Source organism: Ptiloglossa arizonensis, chromosome 4 (assembly GCF_051014685.1).
Source record: "Ptiloglossa arizonensis isolate GNS036 chromosome 4, iyPtiAriz1_principal, whole genome shotgun sequence".
Lineage (NCBI taxonomy): Eukaryota > Metazoa > Arthropoda > Insecta > Hymenoptera > Colletidae > Ptiloglossa > Ptiloglossa arizonensis.
This window is the reverse complement of record NC_135051.1, coordinates 17,768,689-17,788,846: the sequence shown is the minus strand read 5'-3', so window position 1 is coordinate 17,788,846 and position 20,158 is coordinate 17,768,689. Positions and strand designations below refer to the sequence as shown.

The 20,158-nt window shown below is 38.4% G+C and overlaps 1 protein-coding gene across 1 annotated transcript in view; it reads right to left on the bottom strand.

Annotated features, from left to right (window-relative positions):
- Window positions 1-111: 111 nt before the first annotated feature.
- Window positions 112-20,158, bottom strand: part of Poxn (paired box pox-neuro) — a 51,538-nt gene continuing 31,491 nt past the window's right edge. The window contains exons 4-6 of the mRNA XM_076308491.1: window positions 5,980-6,226; window positions 2,690-2,858; window positions 112-2,362 (exon numbers count right to left, since the gene is read on the bottom strand). Coding sequence (XP_076164606.1) covers window positions 1,852-2,362; window positions 2,690-2,858; window positions 5,980-6,226 — 927 coding nt within the window. The 3' untranslated portion in view covers window positions 112-1,851. The remainder of the gene's footprint in view (window positions 2,363-2,689; window positions 2,859-5,979; window positions 6,227-20,158) is intronic.

Below are 20,158 nucleotides of genomic sequence, written 5' to 3'. Positions count from 1 at the left end.
GGAACTGTGAGGTTAAGATTCTTTTCGAATGATCGTCATCGTTGTTGTTTTCGTGATTTCAGGAGTACTCGAAGTTCGCGAAATAAATCGAAACAAGCGTGTCCGTAGTGGTTATTAGTCATTTCACTTTATTAGAGTGTCAAAGTCCCTTTGACTTGTTAAAATTAAATATCGTACATAATAATATGGCGTCATTTCACTTGATCAAGACAAAATGATATAACACACAACACATGAAAAATATAATATACAACACAGGAAATAGCGCGTCGGCGATCACAAAAATATTGATCTTGTTGTTAACTATACCGGGAGCTCTTAGAACACCTACATATCGATACGTTTTATCGTATATTGTTGTGTCGTTATGTATATTTTAATGACTTCTCGTGCCGAAGATAGAGCGCCGAGCGTTTCGAGCGCGGTAAAGGGGGAATAAAAATAATAATTTAGTTATAAATTAGCTTAACAGACTTACGTGTACCCTACGATATTGCAGTCAACAATACATGTTCGACGATTGATGCTAATATTACGCACAACTTATACATTTTTACGTCGCGTCGTGGTACAACGACGATTGCTTTTACATCTCGGAATTTTCGGACATCGATAAAGCCGTACTAATTATATTTTCGGTTGTAAAGTGACTTTATAAATACGGAACCCATTGTGTTCCTTTTACTTTTTGGTAAATTATGTTACATGTCTACTTTAACGTTACGTTCTTCGCGTCACACTGATCGTTTTGGATCCCGTAACCACAGAATATATAGTTTAATTCTTTAACCGACGAAGAGAGTACGATTCAAATCGTAATAAACATGGACAAAGAGACCGATGATCGAACCTATAACGCGAGAAGAATCGAGGCGTGGATATTTCAACGCGTAATAAATATTCTCCAATTTGTAATATTTCTCTAACTGTACGGGTTTACGCGCGGAATAAAACGAATTGTTTTCGAACGGTAATAATTTTACAAAATCGACGGAAGCACGTGCTTCTCGAAGGTTTCTTTAACAATACTCCCATCGAAGTTAAAAGATTAAAGAAATATTCCTCGTCGTCAGAAAATATCGTTCGTCGATCCTCTCGTCGAACAAGATCGACCGGTGAATATATATTCGATATTTGTGGCGGAACGAAATGTTTATCCCTTTATCGATATTTACATTAACGACTTCGCAACGAAGCGAGACATTGATTTCCGCGTCATCAATATTTCTTCGCGTTCACGTATAAATACGTGAATACAATATTTAATATTTGTGCAAATTAGTCTTTTCTGACATAGATTTTCGTACCGCTCGATTATACTCTTGGTACAGTTCTCTTTGGAAATTAGAAAAGTACGATAAAATAATAGAATCTTCGTTCAAAGTACTTGTGCGAGGTCAAGACACGGGTCTGATTGGACCCAGGCATGGTCTCCCCCCATGATCGTTTAAATCTCTGGTATCACGAGGGTCATCCCCCATGATCCATTACAATTTTTGCTATAACTTTGTAATAGAACATTATTTCCACAATCTTTTTTATAGAATACGTTGAATATACCATCGAGAGATCCACAAATATCGAATACAAAACGCGGTCGAGGTTCACCGTCCCACCGGGGTTGATTTTGTCTCGCGACTCTTTGAATTATACAAGTTTCCTATGTCCTAGCCTCTATTTCTTGCGCCCTAACACCTTCGTTCGTCACCGAGAAGTGTCTACAACGCGTAAATATCCCGTGACGGTTCTCGCGCCTCGACGATCCCACCGAATAAGAATCTAGACAATCAGCTTAGCCTCTATCGCTAGACGGTAATCCCTGTATTGTACAGGCCGTCGATTCCGTGCTCTTCAGATCTCCTTGTTGAGAACGATGCCGCATGGTTGGACCACACCGATGTTGGTCAATTTCGGTCTCGTCGGGGTGGTCTTGCTCTCGTCCTTCTTCAGGAGCTCCTCTATCGAGTAAGGGTTCCTCTTTCTCTGTGGTTGGATCGGTCTACCCTCGATCGCCGATTCTTTGCCCGTTGGGCTCTGCTCGTTCACCAGTACCCGCGGTGACCCGGTTTTCTGTTTCTCGTTGTCGATCGGCTGCGGACTCTGCCGGTTCTCCGGGCTCCCGGACGATCCCGATGTACTGTGTCTGACGAAAGCGCTACGATCGCTGCCGATCTTCTGACCGAGCTCCAGTATTATCGGGGTGTTCTGGAACGGTTTGTAGTGGTCCTGGGACTCTATGTTCTCGTCCAGGTCGCTTTTGTCCAGGGAGTCGTCGCTGCCCGCCATCGAGCTCGAGCTGGACTTCAACTCGACTTGATTCGTCGCACCGTTTTGCTCCGATAGACGCTCCACGTCCAACGATCTGTAAGCGAACATGTTACTCTCTTCGATTTTATGGATAACCCCCCCTCCTCCGCCCCTATCCGTACCGATCGAGAGACAAAGTTTTTGCGGATTTTCGAAAGAAATTTCAAATGCTCCGATCTTGTTTGGAATTTTATTTCGTGAGACGTCACGAATGGATGTCCCGAGAGTTAGGATTGAAAAGAGAATTTGGACACGTGTAAGTTAAATTAATTTGTATACATACATATATCGGTAGGGGTGACTATTGAAAATAATTAAGATAAAAAAATATATATATAATCACGTAATTACATAAAAATCATAAAAATGTGCAAACGCTTACGTGAACGATTGCATTCCATGATGCAAGTGCAACGTTGTCGCTTGATACAGGGACGAGTAAAAGCTTGGATTCCAAGATGGCGCGCCGGTGTTACCGGATGTTGTGGAAATATGCAGCGGTCCCAGAGCTCCCGGATAAAATAGCTGGTAATCCGTTCTCATTAGCGCCTCTGAGAATAAAATATGACCCATTAATGGAAAACAGTACGACGTATACTTGTATCGCACGCGTTATATTCTTATTACATGTATACCTTCATTAATATTCAACGTTTTCATTCGCGCGACACGAGTTTAAAACACGTCGAGCGAAACTTTAAGCCTGATTAATCATTTTCGTTACAGAACCGGTTACCGGTTTAAACAGCCGAATTACGTAAAAAATAGTATGGTACAGAGTAGATGTCTCCAATAACTGTCAGTGTCGCTGAATCGTCGTTTAAATTATTTTATTTAATAACGAAATAATGTACGACGAATCGTGAATTATAACAATATTGATACTAAATTTGCGCTTAATACTTAAAAATAAATATTAGGAGGTGAGTGTGCAGTTTGAGCATAAAATATGCAGCTAATGTAAGTAGAATGTATAGGAATTGTTAGAATGTGGCAAAGATAATAATCTGTATTCAACGTGTAAAAAGATTTTCGCAAATAAAAGTAACGTTAAGTAATGTTACGCTCTAATCTGGACGATTTTTAGGTTAAATAACTTCTGAAATAATTAAATATAGTTACGCGATAAGTTTAAAGTAATAGTAATTGGGACTTCTATTTTATTCGAGTTTATTTAAGTTTAACGATTTGATCTTTAAACTTATCGATCCATCATGATTTTACGGAAGAAAAAGACGAAGATAAACAGCGTTCTTTTTGAAGGAAAGTCTGAAAAATTAACGTGTACTTTTAACGCGATTCAAAACTTTCGAGTAATATCAAGTAGAAATTCTGTCCAAGTGATTTTTAATTAAACATTTATACATACAAAGTCAGAAATATTACGAAGACTTTATACTCGGTAAAATTTGAAACAGTTCTACTTGGGACGACGATAAACCTTTTTATACATGGATCAGGTTAGGTTTTACGTATTACATATCGAACATGATTTCGTTAGTCGTTACCTGATTTCGTCGTCCTTTTTTTTCCGGGTTTGTAGAAATTAAAAAAAAAACGCGCATAAAAAATTCCGATTCGATGGAAATTAAACGTCACGATCAACGTGGAATCAAATCGTTGACGCTTCGTTTCGCCATAACTGAAATTTCGTGACCGCGGTTTCACCGGTTGGAAAAAGAAGCAACATTATAGACAATTTACGGGAATAAACGAGGCAAATTGTGAGGCGAATTCGAAGTTCCTTGAAGGGGTTGCGTGTCGATCGTCTCGCAGCGGCAGCAGCTCGCTGACGAGTCAATCGGCCAGAGGGTATTTTCGAATTCCTCGTCTTTTTCTTCCATCATCCTTTGCTCGGCACGCTTTCCTTTTCTTCGTTCCATTCCCTTCCTTTCCCCTGTGCCCCCCCCCCCCCTGTATTCCCTGCCCACCTCCTTATTCCCCCTTCGATCGCGATTGTTGCATTTCTGTAACCGTTCCGTTCTTTCTCCTTTTTTCTCTCGTCCTTCGTTTCTCTCGTCTATGGAACCGAAACTGTGGCGATGCCAAAAGGGCCAAAACAATGCAAAAAAATGCCGAGAGTGATTCCACAATACAGACAGATGTTTAGGGGACCATTAGCCGGTAATGACGCACTCGCGACGCAGCTTTCCTTCGCATAATGACTCACGAAGCTCGAAAGATACGAAGATCGGCTCGATTGTGAAAACACACCGGTATGTATGTACCGCTGGAGCGCGTGGAGCTGGTGGCTGTACTGCAAACTAAAAAGTGACAGGAGAAAGGGAAATCGTCCACTCACATCGTTTCACATCGTGAGACAATCGACGCGATCGCTGTTACTATTGGCTAAATTGAACGAATATAGAAGTCGACCGCGTAACGAAAAACGCGAACAAAACAAAACACGACAAAGTAAGACGTGACGCGCATCCGAGATGCGTTCGCGAACTCTATCGTTACGTTTCATTTTGCCGCGTTTTGATTCGTTGGCGTCCTCGTCACGCGGGAAATTTCTACGCATGCGCAACTTAGTCAATATTAACAATGTATCCGCGTAAGGGCGCAGCAGTCGCGTCACGACTGACGCGAGTGGACGTTTCCCATTTCCCTCTGTGACTTTTAATTTGGAAAAACAGCGGCCAACTTCTCGCTCGTGAATAATACCCAGACATCTACCATGTACCGTAGGAAAAAAGAATACCCGCTATTTTCTCTACTCCGTTGCAGGCTGTCCGACAAGGGAAACGTCAGAAGCGGTTCTTACCGATTTTAACGAAAATTGGCAGGTTTGTATGTTTACACGTACAACAATCGTAATAGTCGACTAGTATAACATTTCTACTGATAATAATTGTGACGTAGTGGCAATCGTACGAGACTGGTCGTATTTTGCCTCGAATTCAAATCCATGATCTCTTTCGAACTCGAGAATAAAATATTAGCATTCTCCTTGCTACTACGTCACAATTACGTGACTGCAAAAAGCGAATGATATTAATGAGACGAAAAGCGGATCGATTATGAAAATAGGTTCCGTAATTCGGGACTCAGTTGGTGTCCTGTAACCATTATGATGTATCGTCGAATGATATTTAGAAACAAATTGCGAATATCGTATTTAAGGAGTCCACACTTCGAAACTTCCTCACGCGTCACATTCTTGACAGAGGCTACGATAGAGGTCGCGACTGTTCGTGAAATATGCTCGACTTTCCGAAAACCGTGTTCGTCAAATTGGTTGCCCTGATATCTTAAGAATAAATCGACGTCCATTTTTCAAATTTTACACACATATTAAATGGGTGTTTCTTTATCCTGCGAACGAAAATTATCTCAATATCTACGATAGTTTCCTTTTTCTACCCCCAAGAAGTAAGAAATTTTCTAACTTCTTACTTTACACGTATCTAATACATGTCAAGATACTTTTTTTACGGGTCGAAAGTTACATTATTTTTAGAATTTCCGAGTCTACGATCTTTCTTCCAAGATGATTCTCTCGAAAACAAATCCCCCAGTAAACAAAATTCTACTATTCAATTTTTTAGTTTTGTACAACGAGCAACGTATAAAAGGTAAATGTTTGCCTATCTCTGTCTTCGAAATTTGGCTCGTGCGTTTCTTTTTTGTAAATAATTTTTTCGACAACGATATCGTGTGGAATTTTACCTCTGTTGGCGACATTTGACGAAACTTGCGAAGCGTACGTACTGGGGGAACCACTCTCGATCCCCGCGTGATCAGTGTGAAGACCTCCGCCTCGGAGAATCCGATTCACCGAGGAGACAGAGGGTAAGCTTTGCGGATCACAGGCCCCTTGTCGGGCGAGTTGCTCGCGAATCTCCCAGGCGAACATCGTCGGTTGTTCCTGCTTCATTCGTAGAATCTTCTTGACAACTGTGGGAGTGGCCACTTGCTGCAAAAGCAAACATTGCCTTTTATCATAGAATTTGTCTTACGCTAAGCTTTTTTTACGGTAGAATTTTTCACGAAGATACCACCGTAAAATTATTCTGGTATACAAACATTTTTTTTTTACGGTAGAATTTTTCACGAAGATACCACCGTAAAATTATTCTAGTATACGAACATTTTTTTACGGTAGAATTTTTTACAAGAATATTAAAATTATTTTAGTATACAAACATTTCTTTACGGTAAAATTTTTCATAAGAATATTAGCGTAAAATTATTTTAGTATATAAACATTTTTTTACGGTAGAATTTTTCACGAAGATACCACCGTAAAATTATTGTACCGTACAAACATTTTTTTGACGGTAGAATTTTTCACAAGAATATTAAAATTATTTTAGTATACAAACATTTCTTTACGGTAGAATTTTTCACAAGAATATTAGCGCAAAATTATTGTACCATACAAACATTTTTTTACGGTAGAATTTTTCATAAGAATATTAGCGCAAAATTATTGTACCATACAAACATTTTTTTTTACGGTAGAATTTTTTACAAGAATATTAGTGTAAAATTATTGTACCATACAAACATTTTTTTATGGTAGAATTTTTCATAAGAATATTAGCGTAACATTATTCTAGCGTACAAATATTTTTTTTATGGTAGAATTTTTCACAAGAATATTAGCGTAAAATTATTCTAGTATACACACATTTTTTTTAAGGTAGAATTTTTCACAAGAATATTAATTGCACCTCTATTGGTTATTCCCCTCCTGATACGTAAATTAATCATTCTTTAACCCCACACTGTCCAAAATTTTCAAAATTTCCAAAATATCCAAAGGAGAACGATACCAGACAAATAGGAGAAATAATTCTCCAATAATTTCTATTTTAAGCACACATCGGTATAAATATCAGGTATTGAACGTCACACATTGTAGAGATTCAAATTCTCACCGAATCTAATTTTCATAGCACGTGTAGCTTTCGATATATCGAACACCTCGAGGGTTTAAATTATTCAAGTAAACGATCCTTTGATTATTTCGAGAAGCGTAAAAACTGTTCGCAATAATTTACCTTCTTCTCGGTGTAAACGTATAATTAGAGTTTACGCAAAAACGCGCGGAATTCGATGCAGAAGTGCATCGAGTTAATTATTTCCCGAAGTAAACGATCGCTTCGGGTTTCGCGCGATGGTCCCGTTTTCGGCAACTCGGCGACCGATTATGAATGAAAATTAAAGAGATCTCGGCGTTGTAATTAAGACTGAAAAATTTGGAAACGTTGAAACCCTCGGATAAAGCGAAATGAACGACGAAGGGATTGAAACAGTGTTGCGAGCCGCCACCTGATGTTCTCGCAAGGGGTGATCGGTATCGCGGTTATTTTCGAAACGTAAACGTTGATGATTGTGATTCTTGTCGAGATACAACACGATGTTATCGATTCGATGTTGTACTTTGAGTTTCATCGATTCAACCTGCCCGATTCCCTCCTTCCGATCCTCTTTAGCTCGACCGTTGCTTTTTTTTCTTTTTTTATCAATGATAAACCGACGATAGGCTTGTTCGAGCTAAATACACGTGCGTGTTTGATTTCTTTCCAACCGATCGAGATAACAAAGTACGCTTTAAATAACTGAAATGTAAATTCACCATCTGCGAAATCTTACGCGAAATTTTAGCAATGCTGTCTTTTCTGTACAAATAAAACATATTTAAATAGATAATAATAGACGATTCTATTAGAAAAAAAAAAAAAAAAACGAATCTTTATGTACAAAAGAATTAATAACACGAGAATATCACCAGCTTGAAATCATTCAAATTTTATCTGAAATTTTTTTTTTTATTTTTCCAAGGTTTGTGAATTAAGATGGTAGTGTCGAACGAGACACCCTGTATAATAATTCATTGCTTAGAAATACCAAATTCATTTCTGAAATAGGTCTCTTCTAACGAGATATTTCGTGTGTGGAAATCGTTGGCAGTGGTATTACTTTGAAATATTAAATTAATATTACTTGGAGATATTACACTCTTCTACGGTGTAGAACTATTCTATTTTACTAATTAACATTACTTTCAAATATTACACTATTCTACGGTATAGAACTATTCTAATTTAATAATTAACATTACTTTCAAATATTACTCTATTCTACAGTATAGAACTATTCCACTTTACCAATTAACATTACTTTGAAATATTAAACTATTCTACTTTATCAATTAACATTACTTTGAAATATTAAACTACTCTACTTTGCCAATTGACATTACTTTGAAATATTAAACTACTCTACTTTACCAATTAATATTACTTTGAAGTATTAAACTATTCTACTTGATCAATTAACATCACTTTGAAATATTAAACTACTCTACTTTGCCAATTAATATTACTTTGAAGTATTAAATTACTCTATTTTACCAATTAACATTACTTTGAAATATTAAACTATTCTACTTTATCAATTAACATTACTTTGAAACATTAAACTATTCTACTTTACCAATTAACATTACTTTGAAATATTAAACTTCTCTACTTTATCGATTAACATCACTTTGAAATATTAAACTACTCCACTTTGCCAATTAACATTACTTTGAAATATTACACTATTCTCCAGAATAGAACTATTCCACTTTACCAATTACGTTACTTTGAAATACTAAACTACTCTACTTTACCACTTAACATTACCTTGAAACATTACACTATTCTACAGAATAGAACCGTTCCATTTTACCAATTAACATTCCTTTGAAATATTACACTATTCTCCAGAATAGAACCATTCCATTTTACCAATTAACGTTCCTTTGAAATATTAAACCATTCAACAGCAAAGAACTACTCTGCTCCGCCAATTAACGTTACTTCGAAGTATTGAACTGTCCCACGTAAGTTTCCCAGGCCCAACCTAAAACTATTTTCGCGGTTTCGTTATAAGTTTCGCGAGCAGTACCGTGGTCGCGGAAACGGTGGGACCGTTGCGACCGTTGCCGATCATTAACCGGGTGATTTTTCCAGCCAGCCGGGAGTTCGCGCTATCTCATCGACAAATTAACGCGCAAGTGGTCACACACTGTCGTCGGAATGGGTAGCGGTCGGGCGCGCGCGGCCATATGTCGTTCACAGGTGAAGCACGTCGGGGCCCAGTGAATCAGATAACGGGAAGGTCCCAAAAGGTAGGTGGGTAACGCGTACCCGCACTTTATTACAGTTTAGCCCCGGTTTACCGAGGAGGCGGGCTCATCTGCTCTCGCAGACGTGTTCCGTTCTTTTGGTACCGGGGGCCCACGGACGCGTCGGGGCCCGGGCCAGCGGTGCTCAATCCGGGAGACGTTCATTTGACTTGCTAATGAACGCGAGGCCCCCGGTTAATTTTATGCTAACGCGATGGAAATGTTATGCGGCGTACAGATTTTCGAGATCGCCGATTTCTCCGGGCGGGGGGGCATCGGTGAACGGAGAGGGGGTACCGACACCACGGGGCACACGGCCTGGGAGAGAACGATATGGTTATGGGGGGCGTGCATTTTCTGCGTGCACTTCTTTCCACCGGATCGGATCACTCTCAGCTATTCGAAGCGTTACAGAGATTCACGAGGAGTGACCTATTTCCATCGTACGAAAGAATGAAAAATGTGCCTTCATTGGGAAAGTGTTTTTTTCTTTTTTTTTTTTTTTTTTTTTTAATCAAATTTCAGTAGAAATAGATATTTCGAAAAGTATTACAAACTTAATGTTTTAGCCACTGTACGAAATATACCTTCATCGCGAAATTTTTTTTTAATTAAATCCGAGTACGATTAGATCATTCGGAAGGTATTGCTAACTTAATTTTTCAACGACTGTTGTATCGTACGAAGTATACCTTCATCGTGAAAGTTTTTTTTTGTCAATTAAATCTAAGTGCAAATAATGTTACAGAGAATGTAGTACTTGAAACTTAAGTTTCAAAGAATGTTACAAACTTAACGTTTCAGTGATTTTCTGCATCATATGCCTTTGTCGTGTCCAATCAAATTTAAGTACAAATATTTCAAAAAGTAATAGGAATTTTATATTTCCATGATTTTTGAAGGAAATAAAAAAAGAAGTTTGTATGTACTTACGTACATATTCTTTTTTGTTTAGAAAATACGGTCACTATATAAGGAAAATTTAAAAAATGTAATTCAACCGTGTTATTTTATGCTTGACCACTACTATTCACTTATAATGTGAACGCACGTGTAATATACGCTTTGGTGATAATGGATAGGAAAATTGCGCGTATTATACGCTAATGATGTAAACAGGCTAACTAGTAACAATATGGGTCGTCGTGTCTATGGAAAGTGCGTGCAATATACGTGCAATACAAATAAGTACTGGACAAAATTTCGTATTCATTGAAATTATACTTTAAAAAATATTCAATCTTGAATATCACTTAGCAAACGTCGCTCCAATCGAGAATACTTCCCTTACTTATGACAACGAACAGATTAGTATCATTCGATTCTCGATTCACCGAACCGTGGCCATTTACAAACGGATTCAACATTATTAAAGTAATTTTAATTAGATTCGTGGATCGGTTAATACAGAAACGATATTTCGATTTAACGAACAAGCGTTTGTGATTCAATAGAATGAACAATATTTGACCTACGATACGTTGCTTAATGTTCCTTTACCGTGTAGAATAAACAACATTAAGGATTCGTTAACGACTTAGAATATTAGAAATATAAGTATCAGCTTATCTCAAGTTGCAACGGTGCAATCTGTAAAAAGTAATCTACAAAGTACCTGTTACACGTGACGAGAATGTATAACAGGAGAATACTACAATATATTAAAGCGATAGAACAAAAAACAAAGTATACAAATTCTATACATAATACTAAACAACATTACTGTGTTCACGAAAATGAATTTCCTGGCAAAACTGAATTACAAGCAGACATTGTTGTTTACCTAAAGATGAAAAATCTTTTATTCGCCACTCGTTGAAGAAACAAATTCGAATCTAAATTATAGAATAAAATATTTCACAACGAACGAATAAAAATTTCAATCTAAAATCGAATAAATCGCTGTACGTTACCAAAAGAAGGTGTGAAATTTTCAAAACTCTCTTAACGTACAAGAAGAACATAATTTTTTCGTTATCTACTAACTTGGAAAAAAAATGGCGATAAAATTTCTTCTGTAGTGCGTTTTTATATTGTTCTACACACAATCCTTGTAAAAAGTACTATATATCCATAGCTGGTTGACACGTTGCTAAGAAACTCACACTGTTCGTGAAAGTTAATATTAAATTCACAGTATCGATCGTAGAATCTACTATACGTTAGACAGTAGATTGTACTATTCGCTCCTCGAGAGGAGTAATACAAATCCATTTTTCCAATCATCTTGCCATCGATTCCTCACAGTACGATCGTTCGCGGAGCTTATATCGAACACGGTCGACGCGAGGATCGCGGAGCTTATATCGAACACGGTCGACGCGAGGATCGCGGAGCTTATATCGAACACGGTCGACGCGAGGATCGCGGAGCTTATATCGAACACGGTCGACGCGAGGATCGCGGAGCTTATATCGAACACGGTCGACGCGAGGATCGCGGAGCTTATATCGAACACGGTCGACGCGAGGATCGCGGAGCTTATATCGAACACGGTCGACGCGAGGATCGCGGAGCTTATATCGAACACGGTCGACGCGAGGATCGCGGAGCTTATATCGAACACGGTCGACGCGAGGATCGCGAGATGTGTTTCCATTGAATGGCACCGATACGAGAGCACCACTGGTGGGCAAGAACGTTTAAGGGGGTAGCCGAGCCGTCCGCCTAATAGTTTCAGGGGTTAGGACAACCATCGCGTGCTCTCGGGAGCATCTCAGATTCTAATCTGACACTTCCGTCGTCGTTTCCACAATTACCCCCGACCCACGTTGTACGTGTTTCGATGCCTACCCTCTCTTGCGTTGCAACCGCGTGCCCCTCGTTGTACCGCGACACAGTGGTCTTTCCCGTATGCGTGCGTCCACACAACAAAGGAAATTGGCCCGAGCCGGACAGACATCTGGCGCTAAACGTTAGATAACGTAAACTATCGAACAGGTTGACCGGTAATTACCAGCGAAGGGCTGCCGCCACTGTACACGGTTATTCGAGCTGTTCCCGATGATAAGACGTACGAGGACGCGGTCTCAACGTCTTTCTGGGTAGCCTCGTTTTATTCGGTACACTCATCAACAACGCGGTACTTTACAGTGGGTGATTCGATTATTATGTACGATTGATACGTAGATAAGATTGATCGTGGATAGATTCTACGATCGATACTGTGAATGTGATATTCATTTTCACGAATACTACAATGCGAGTTTCTTAGCAACGTATCGACCAGTATGTGCATATGTAGTATTTTTTAGAAGGATTGTGTATAGAAAAAATAGAAACGCACTACAATAGATATTTTATCGGAATTGTTTTTCTAAGTTAGTAGGTAAGAAATTTATATGTACTTTATATATATATATATATATATATATATAATATATATATTAAAATTCATGTGTATGATATATATAGAGTATAATATTGGGTTGTTCTGAAAGTCATTTCGTTTTCCAAGATGGAGAATATGTAATTTAAGAAAATGTTTGTACACTCTGAAAAAATCGGGTTTCATTTTTACCAAAAAAAAAAAAATAACTTTTCGAACAACCTAATATATGTGCTATATATGTAGTAACACGTATGTATAGTAAAACTAATATTTATTAGAAAAAAAGTAAAACTTACATATATTATAACATAGTAATACTGATGTATATTGTATATATATTTGTTTTTGGAGTGTGTAAGTTTTAATATAGTTGTAAGATGTTATGAATAATACGTTAGTAAAGAAAATCAAATCATCTTTTTAAGGATATTTTCGATACTGTGTTCGATTAAATTTCAAATTTCAAATTTCATATCTCAAATTTCAAATTTCAAATAAGTAGTACTTTCAAAGTGTTCATAATAATCGAGTTCACAATGATCAAATTCAATTTTAAACTAATCTAAAGGAATAAGTAAAAACAAGTCTCATTCTGTTCTTCGAGTTTCTTCCAAAGTTAGGGTGTAGGTACAGAGGCAATTGTTTGTCGAGTTTAATTTTTATTAATCGTAAGTTGTGCTCGACGTTGAAATTGATCCTAATTCTTTTGCAAAATATCGAATGGTATTCGATGTATAAGGACGAGTGAATTTTCAAGTTTTGTCGACTGTCTTTTGAATTTCTTTATCTTTCAAAGTAAGCTTCTTTCCTATTCGATTGATAATTTTGTACGCGGTTTTGGTTCTACGATACTAGCTGTTCGAAATAATTCGAAGATTAGGTCTCTGAACAATTATTCTAGATAATGCAAGAGAATTTAAATAATGGATATTTCGTACGACGATACAATCGTTCGAAAAGGTAATGTTTAACTCATTTTTACGGTAACATTACATCGTTACGAATATTAATTCTCTTAAACAAATAGTACTCGACGAACAATGGATATTTATTTCTCAAAAGATTCAATCGTTCGATAAATTCAATAATTAAGAAAATATAATATTTCGGGGACACCGAATATGACCGTACGTTACATCATGTTTGCATTCTAAATTTATTTCACTGTTAAACATAAAAAAAAACCGAATGTATAATGTATCCACTTTTCTAATGTATCTACCGTAGTCAGTAATATTCATACCTCGAAGAATCGCGACCAAATTGAAAATTGTTGAATTTAATTAACTATTACTTCGGTGTACAGGTAGTTTTACAAGATATGCGCGTTCACGAAATTATTGAAAAACTTCACGTAAATGTTTCTCCCGTTCGATCGTCTTTCTGTCCATTAATCTTAACGTCGCGATCGTTTGGCCATCGATTAAAGAGAACGAATTGAAATTATTCACTGAAAATTAAGAAAGCGTTTGCAAATGGTAAATAAGATCGTATTGTGCGATATTAAACATGACACGCGATATTAAAAACGATAACGACTGTTTAGGAAAGAGGATCGGATAAGACGAGCGTTTACATAAATTTCCTTCACCATTTTCGCGTGCTTCAATTCACTCTCGAAGTTGTGTACACATTTAACGAGATGCCCTCTATAAACGTTCACGCGCCATTCACTGTTGTGTGTTTTCGTTGTTCCGTGACGTTTCATCGGCTATTACTGAATCATTTATCGAGAAATAAATACCCATCCGTTGGCACAGGGTCGACATAGCGTTCACACGAGATCTTAATTACCAGATAAATGGGAAAAGCTTCCCGATCGACGAACGGGAAAACGAATGTCCGCATGCGAGAATATTTATGGCGTTTTCTTCGAGAGATGTGCGAAACGTGTAGATTCTACGTTGCAGAACGATCCCACCATCTTGGATCGAAGAACTTGGTCGTGGAATGTAACGTAAGTGCCAAAAAGTCAATTCAATAATAACGATCATTCTTTGTTTAAATATGGGTTAATACAGAATTAACTTGTTTCGAAAAGGTGATATATTATTTATATAAATTATTGTGCAATTTATACTTACGTGGACTCTTTCGAATCGCGATTATTCGAAAGTTTCGTTTATCGTTACGTAAGTATAAGTAAGGATAGAATAATTGAAATAACTGAAACAAAGTTTTCTATTCTTCGAGTCAAGTTTTCACAAGAATGTGTAACATTTTTCTCCTTCGAAACGATAAACGATCTACCAACATTGATAGATGTACGGTAGAATGGTACTGTTAATTATTATTTGTACGATCAAAATTGGCCACATCGAGTCCACAGTTTTTGAAAATTAATATCGAAGATACGAGTTTTGTAGGTGAAGCAACAAAATTACGAATTTCACTTCATCGAATATCGAAAGCTTTCCATTAATATAATTAAGATATTTAATGTTTAAGAACGTTCTCGACATTTATTCAAACTCCACCGCGATAAGTAGAAATATTCGATAATTTATTAACGCAATTCCAACGTTACTTCACAACGATCCCACCATCTTGGATCGAAGAACGTGGTCGTGGAACGTAACGCGAGTGCCAAAATGTCAATTCAATAATAACGATCATTCTTTGTTCAAAAATAACTTAATACAGAATTCACTTGTTTCTCAAGGTGATATACCATTTATATAAATTATCGTACAATTTGTGGTAACGTTACCAACGATAGTAACGTCACTTGAACGTTCAAAGAATACGAACATCGAAAGAAATTTAATCGCGAGCGAAAAGAGACCCCGACGGATTATAAACCGTAGCAAAACGACTACTCGAAACGTATTACAAATTATTATAAGTGGAACGTTTATAATAGTTTGATATTCTCGCTGCAAAATGTATAATTTTTCCAAACCACTCGCCTCTCCCTCCTCGATCCCACCATCGAGAGCGTGTAATTTCCCACATTTTTTAAGTATCAACGCCACTTCGCTCTAAATTCAATATTTTCGCGGATACGGAATCGGTAATTTTGCATTGCAAGACCGTATACTTTACCGCGTTAATTCCGGTAATACTCGGCATACGTTCCAGGAAAGTCGCACAATTTTTTCCCATAAATGAACGGCAATCAAAGCTTTAGACACGGGGACGAAAGACGATGGGTATATGGTGGAAGGGGGAACGGTGGTTCTGAAAGATCATGCGGAACACCTGTGAAAGGGCCAGTTAAACAAACACGGAAAAAGAAGACGTGGAAGATGATTGCGCGCGATTTTCTCGCGGCTTGGACGTTCCACTTTATTATCGGAGCTTCGACGGGGCGTACATTTTTCATGAGACAATTTCCTCTGCCGTGATGGGAGTTCATTATCCGACGCGTATCGTGCCGGTTCGAGCACGTACACGGGCCAGAGATAACGACGAAAGTACCAGGACACGCTTCGAAAACGTTACATACACCGTACCGTGAACACGTGTAGATCGCCGATAGTTCTACAATTAATTCGCGAATTAACCGCTCGATCGGGAAATAATGAAGCGGCCGCGTTAACGAGCGTGACTTCACGTGAACGCGGCAAAAACGATTACCGATGAATGAATTTCATCGGGTACGTAACTTTACGCGATTCGTTGTTGCATTCCTACCCACGATGAATAATTGTAAACGTTTCGTGGAACATTTAGGATTGTACTCGCGATTGAGAGCGATCTAACCGAGTTTCGTGTTGAAATTTTTCGTTTTTTCTTTCGTTTCGTAATTTGTGAACATACGTGAATACAATTGACCGATACGAAAGTAATATTTGAGTTTAAGTTTTAAGTGTCTCACGAAGGTGTTTTCGATAGTTGAAAGATTCGATACTTGACACGTAATATGTTCTATACACTGACGACTTCAACTCATTCGAACTGTAAGATCGAATCTACGAAATGGTGTATCATTACACGGTACACTTAAAACGGGTTGTTAAAATAATCGTAGTTGATACAGTAATGCGATTTGTTGAGAAAAATAAAATGTAGAACGTGTAGAATCATGCCGAATGGAATTCGTAAACTATGCTTACGGTATGGATGTAAAATCATTTAATATAAGATTATCAAAATTGTACTGTATATTATTGGGTTGTTCAGAAAATCGTTTCGTTTTTTTTTTTTTTGGTGAAAATGAAACACGATCTTTTCAGAGCGTATGAACATTTTATTGAATTATATATTCTCCATTTTGAAAAGCGAAATGACTTTCCGAACAATTCAATACGTTCTTGTACGTAAAAAAACAAATATCATCGCTTTGAAGATCGTTCATGGTGTTTCGACGGTCCACGTTTATTTTTCGTTAGTTGGCGAAAATTTGGGCCACCGTTTCGTCGCTCGAAGCGAAAGAGAACGCCGAGAGCAACTTTCGGGAAATGTCGACCGATTTAAAACTACCGTGCAATTACATAATTAGGTGAATCTTTTCACTCGTGTATAGAAATTTATAATATTCTCGACAAACTTTCTACACGTTCTAAATATTTACATTGTACGAGAGGGTTCGATTGAACACACATAGAAGAAATATCTTCTCGAACCAGGGAAAACAATCGTAAAACATTGACTTTCCATTGGGTTTGGAAAGTCATTTCGTTTTGTTTGGTGAGAATGAAACACGATCTTTTCAGAGCGTGTAAACATTCGATTAAATTACATATTCCCCATTTTGGAAAGCGAAATGACTTTCCGAACAACCCAATACGTTCTTGTACCTAAAAAACAAATATCATCGCTTTGAAGATCCTTCGAGATGCTACGATCCATGATAAAAAAACAAATTTAGATTCATTCACCAATTACCAAATACACTCCACCCCTTTGGAGTACCTATCTACATCGTATAAAACACGATTGAACACACGAGAGAGAAGCTCTCAACGTGTTACCTTTCGAAAGAAGGAAAACTAATCGTCCGAAATTGCACCGTACTCGTTCTGGCGCGGTCCGCAACACTGTTCCCTCGGGCGTTGAAATCTCCCATATTATTCGTATTCACGGCGTCCATCGACGCCTGGCAGACGAATACCACGAAAATATCGATACCCGTTCGTTCAACGAGCAAAAGTACGATCGACCGGTCGTTCCGGTGGAAACCCGGCGAAACGCATTATCCGACGGTATCTTTGACTATTTTGACGTTGCGTCGCGCGCAAAAAAGGAATACGTCCGCGATAATGGCCGCTGATGACGATCGTTTACATGCGCTCGTGATCGTCCCCACGCGCACACACGGAATTTCAATACGCTCTTCGAGTTCCCATCGCGGAGAAGCTGGTGTGAGATCGAGCGAAGAGGGCCGCGTCGACAATCCATCCGGAGGTCGATGCACGATGTCCGACGCCGGCATTATTAAAATAAATTCATTAAGCCGAAAACCGGGATCGCGGTGCGTGTTCAAACCTGGCCGGGGGAATCGGCAAGAAATCCACCGTGTATGCGCCCGGCGTGCAATTATATTGTCATTAGTGACGTCACACGTGTAATACAACACGCACGGCAGTCTCCTCTTTGTCGGCCGCATTCGTAACGTCGTTCCGCGAGATTCATCTGGACGGAGATAATCCACCTCGCCACCCCGTGGGCCTTGATTATCGAACGCGTGCAAATGCTCTGTATACGATGTAGGTAGGTAGGTAGGTATCGTTGTTGCGCGCCCTGAAACTCGTTAACTCGTAATTTTCTGCGAGCCGCCGTTTCGCGATATCAGGGAAACGGAATGCGGAGGATCTTTCAGCGGTGTCTCTTGGTGGTGAAATGCACGAATGTATTTTTCAATTATCTAATGTATATCGAAGTTGTTTCTTCGATTCGAAAGGGTGATTATGAGCGTTTAATCCTCGTGGACGAAGAAACGGGAAGTCGAAGGCATCGTTGCTTTTGGAAGTTGTATTTCGAAGACTCGGAAGAATGGATCGTGTTTTGGATTAAAAGAGCGGAGGATCTTTTAGTGGTGTCTCTTGGTGGTGAAATGCACGAATGTATTTTTCAATTATCTAATGTATATCGAGGTTGTTTCTTCGATTCAGAAGAATATTGGACGAAGAAGTGGGAAGTCGAAGGGATCGTTGCTTTTGGAAGTTGTATTTCGAAGACTCGGAAGAATGGATCGTGTTTTGGATTAAAAGAGCGGAGGATCTTTCAGCGGTGTCTCTTGGTGGTGAAAAGGCACGAATATTGTCTAATGTATTTTTGAATTATCTAATGTATATCGAAGTTGTTTCTTCGATTCAGAAGAATATTGGACGAAGATTTAATCGTCTTAAGAGAAGGAGTATAAAGTTTGAACGAAGCGACACTTTGAAGACTTAGATGGCAAGTGTCGACATCGATGATGGAATGGTATTAAGTTTCTTCTTAAAAGATTAATTTTGGGTGTTTAATTGTTTAAGAAAAAGAAGTGTGAATTGCGATTTCGGTCATCCCATCGGTCTTGAAATGATAACCATCGAGATATTGCTTTCTTCTTCGCTAAAAGCACTCTCTTTCAAATTTTCCCATTTAGTTTCTTTTCTAAACCGTATGATCTATGTGCAAAGCATCGATTTGAAAGAATTGTTGAAAAGTTTCCAGAAAAAAAAACGAACACTTATCGAAAATTGGATTAAAACGACCACTAATCATCGAGATGTCTTCTTCTTCGTTAAAAGCACTCCCTTTCAAATTTTCGCATACAGTTTCTTCTCTAAACCCTACGATCCATTTGCAATCACCGATTCGAAAGAACCGTTTGCAGAATCGTTGAAAAGTTTCCAGAAAAAACGCGAGCACTTATCGAAAATTGGATTAAAACGACCACTAATCATCGAGATGTCATATTCTTCGCTAAAAGCACTCCCTTTCAAATTTTCGCATTCAGTTTCTTCCCTAAACACTACAATCCCTTTGCAAATCACCGATTTGAAATCGTTCGCAGAATCGTTGAAAAGTTTCCAGAAAAAACACGAGCACTAATCATCGAGATGTCATATTCTTCGCTAAAACCACTCTCTTTCAAATTTTCGCATAGTTTCTTCCCTAAACCCTACAATCTCTTTGCAAATCACCGATTCGAAAGAATCGTTCGCCGAATCGTTGAAAAATTCCCGGAGAGGAACGCGAGCAATTATCGATCTCGGACACGATAATAACGAAACCGTGGTCCCGCGTACGGTTAAAATCGGGTCTGAAGCGTTCACCGTAAACGTTCGCGGAGGCATCGCGCGCTCTCACGACCACAATCTCCGTGTCACCGATACACCGGGTCCGTTCGATCGTAATTGAACGATCAATTCAATCTTCCAGGTAGCTCGTTAGGGAGGGATGGGAGATTCAATGAAAGTTTTTTAATATCGTAAATCGTGGGGAAATCGCGCCCAGGGTGGTGG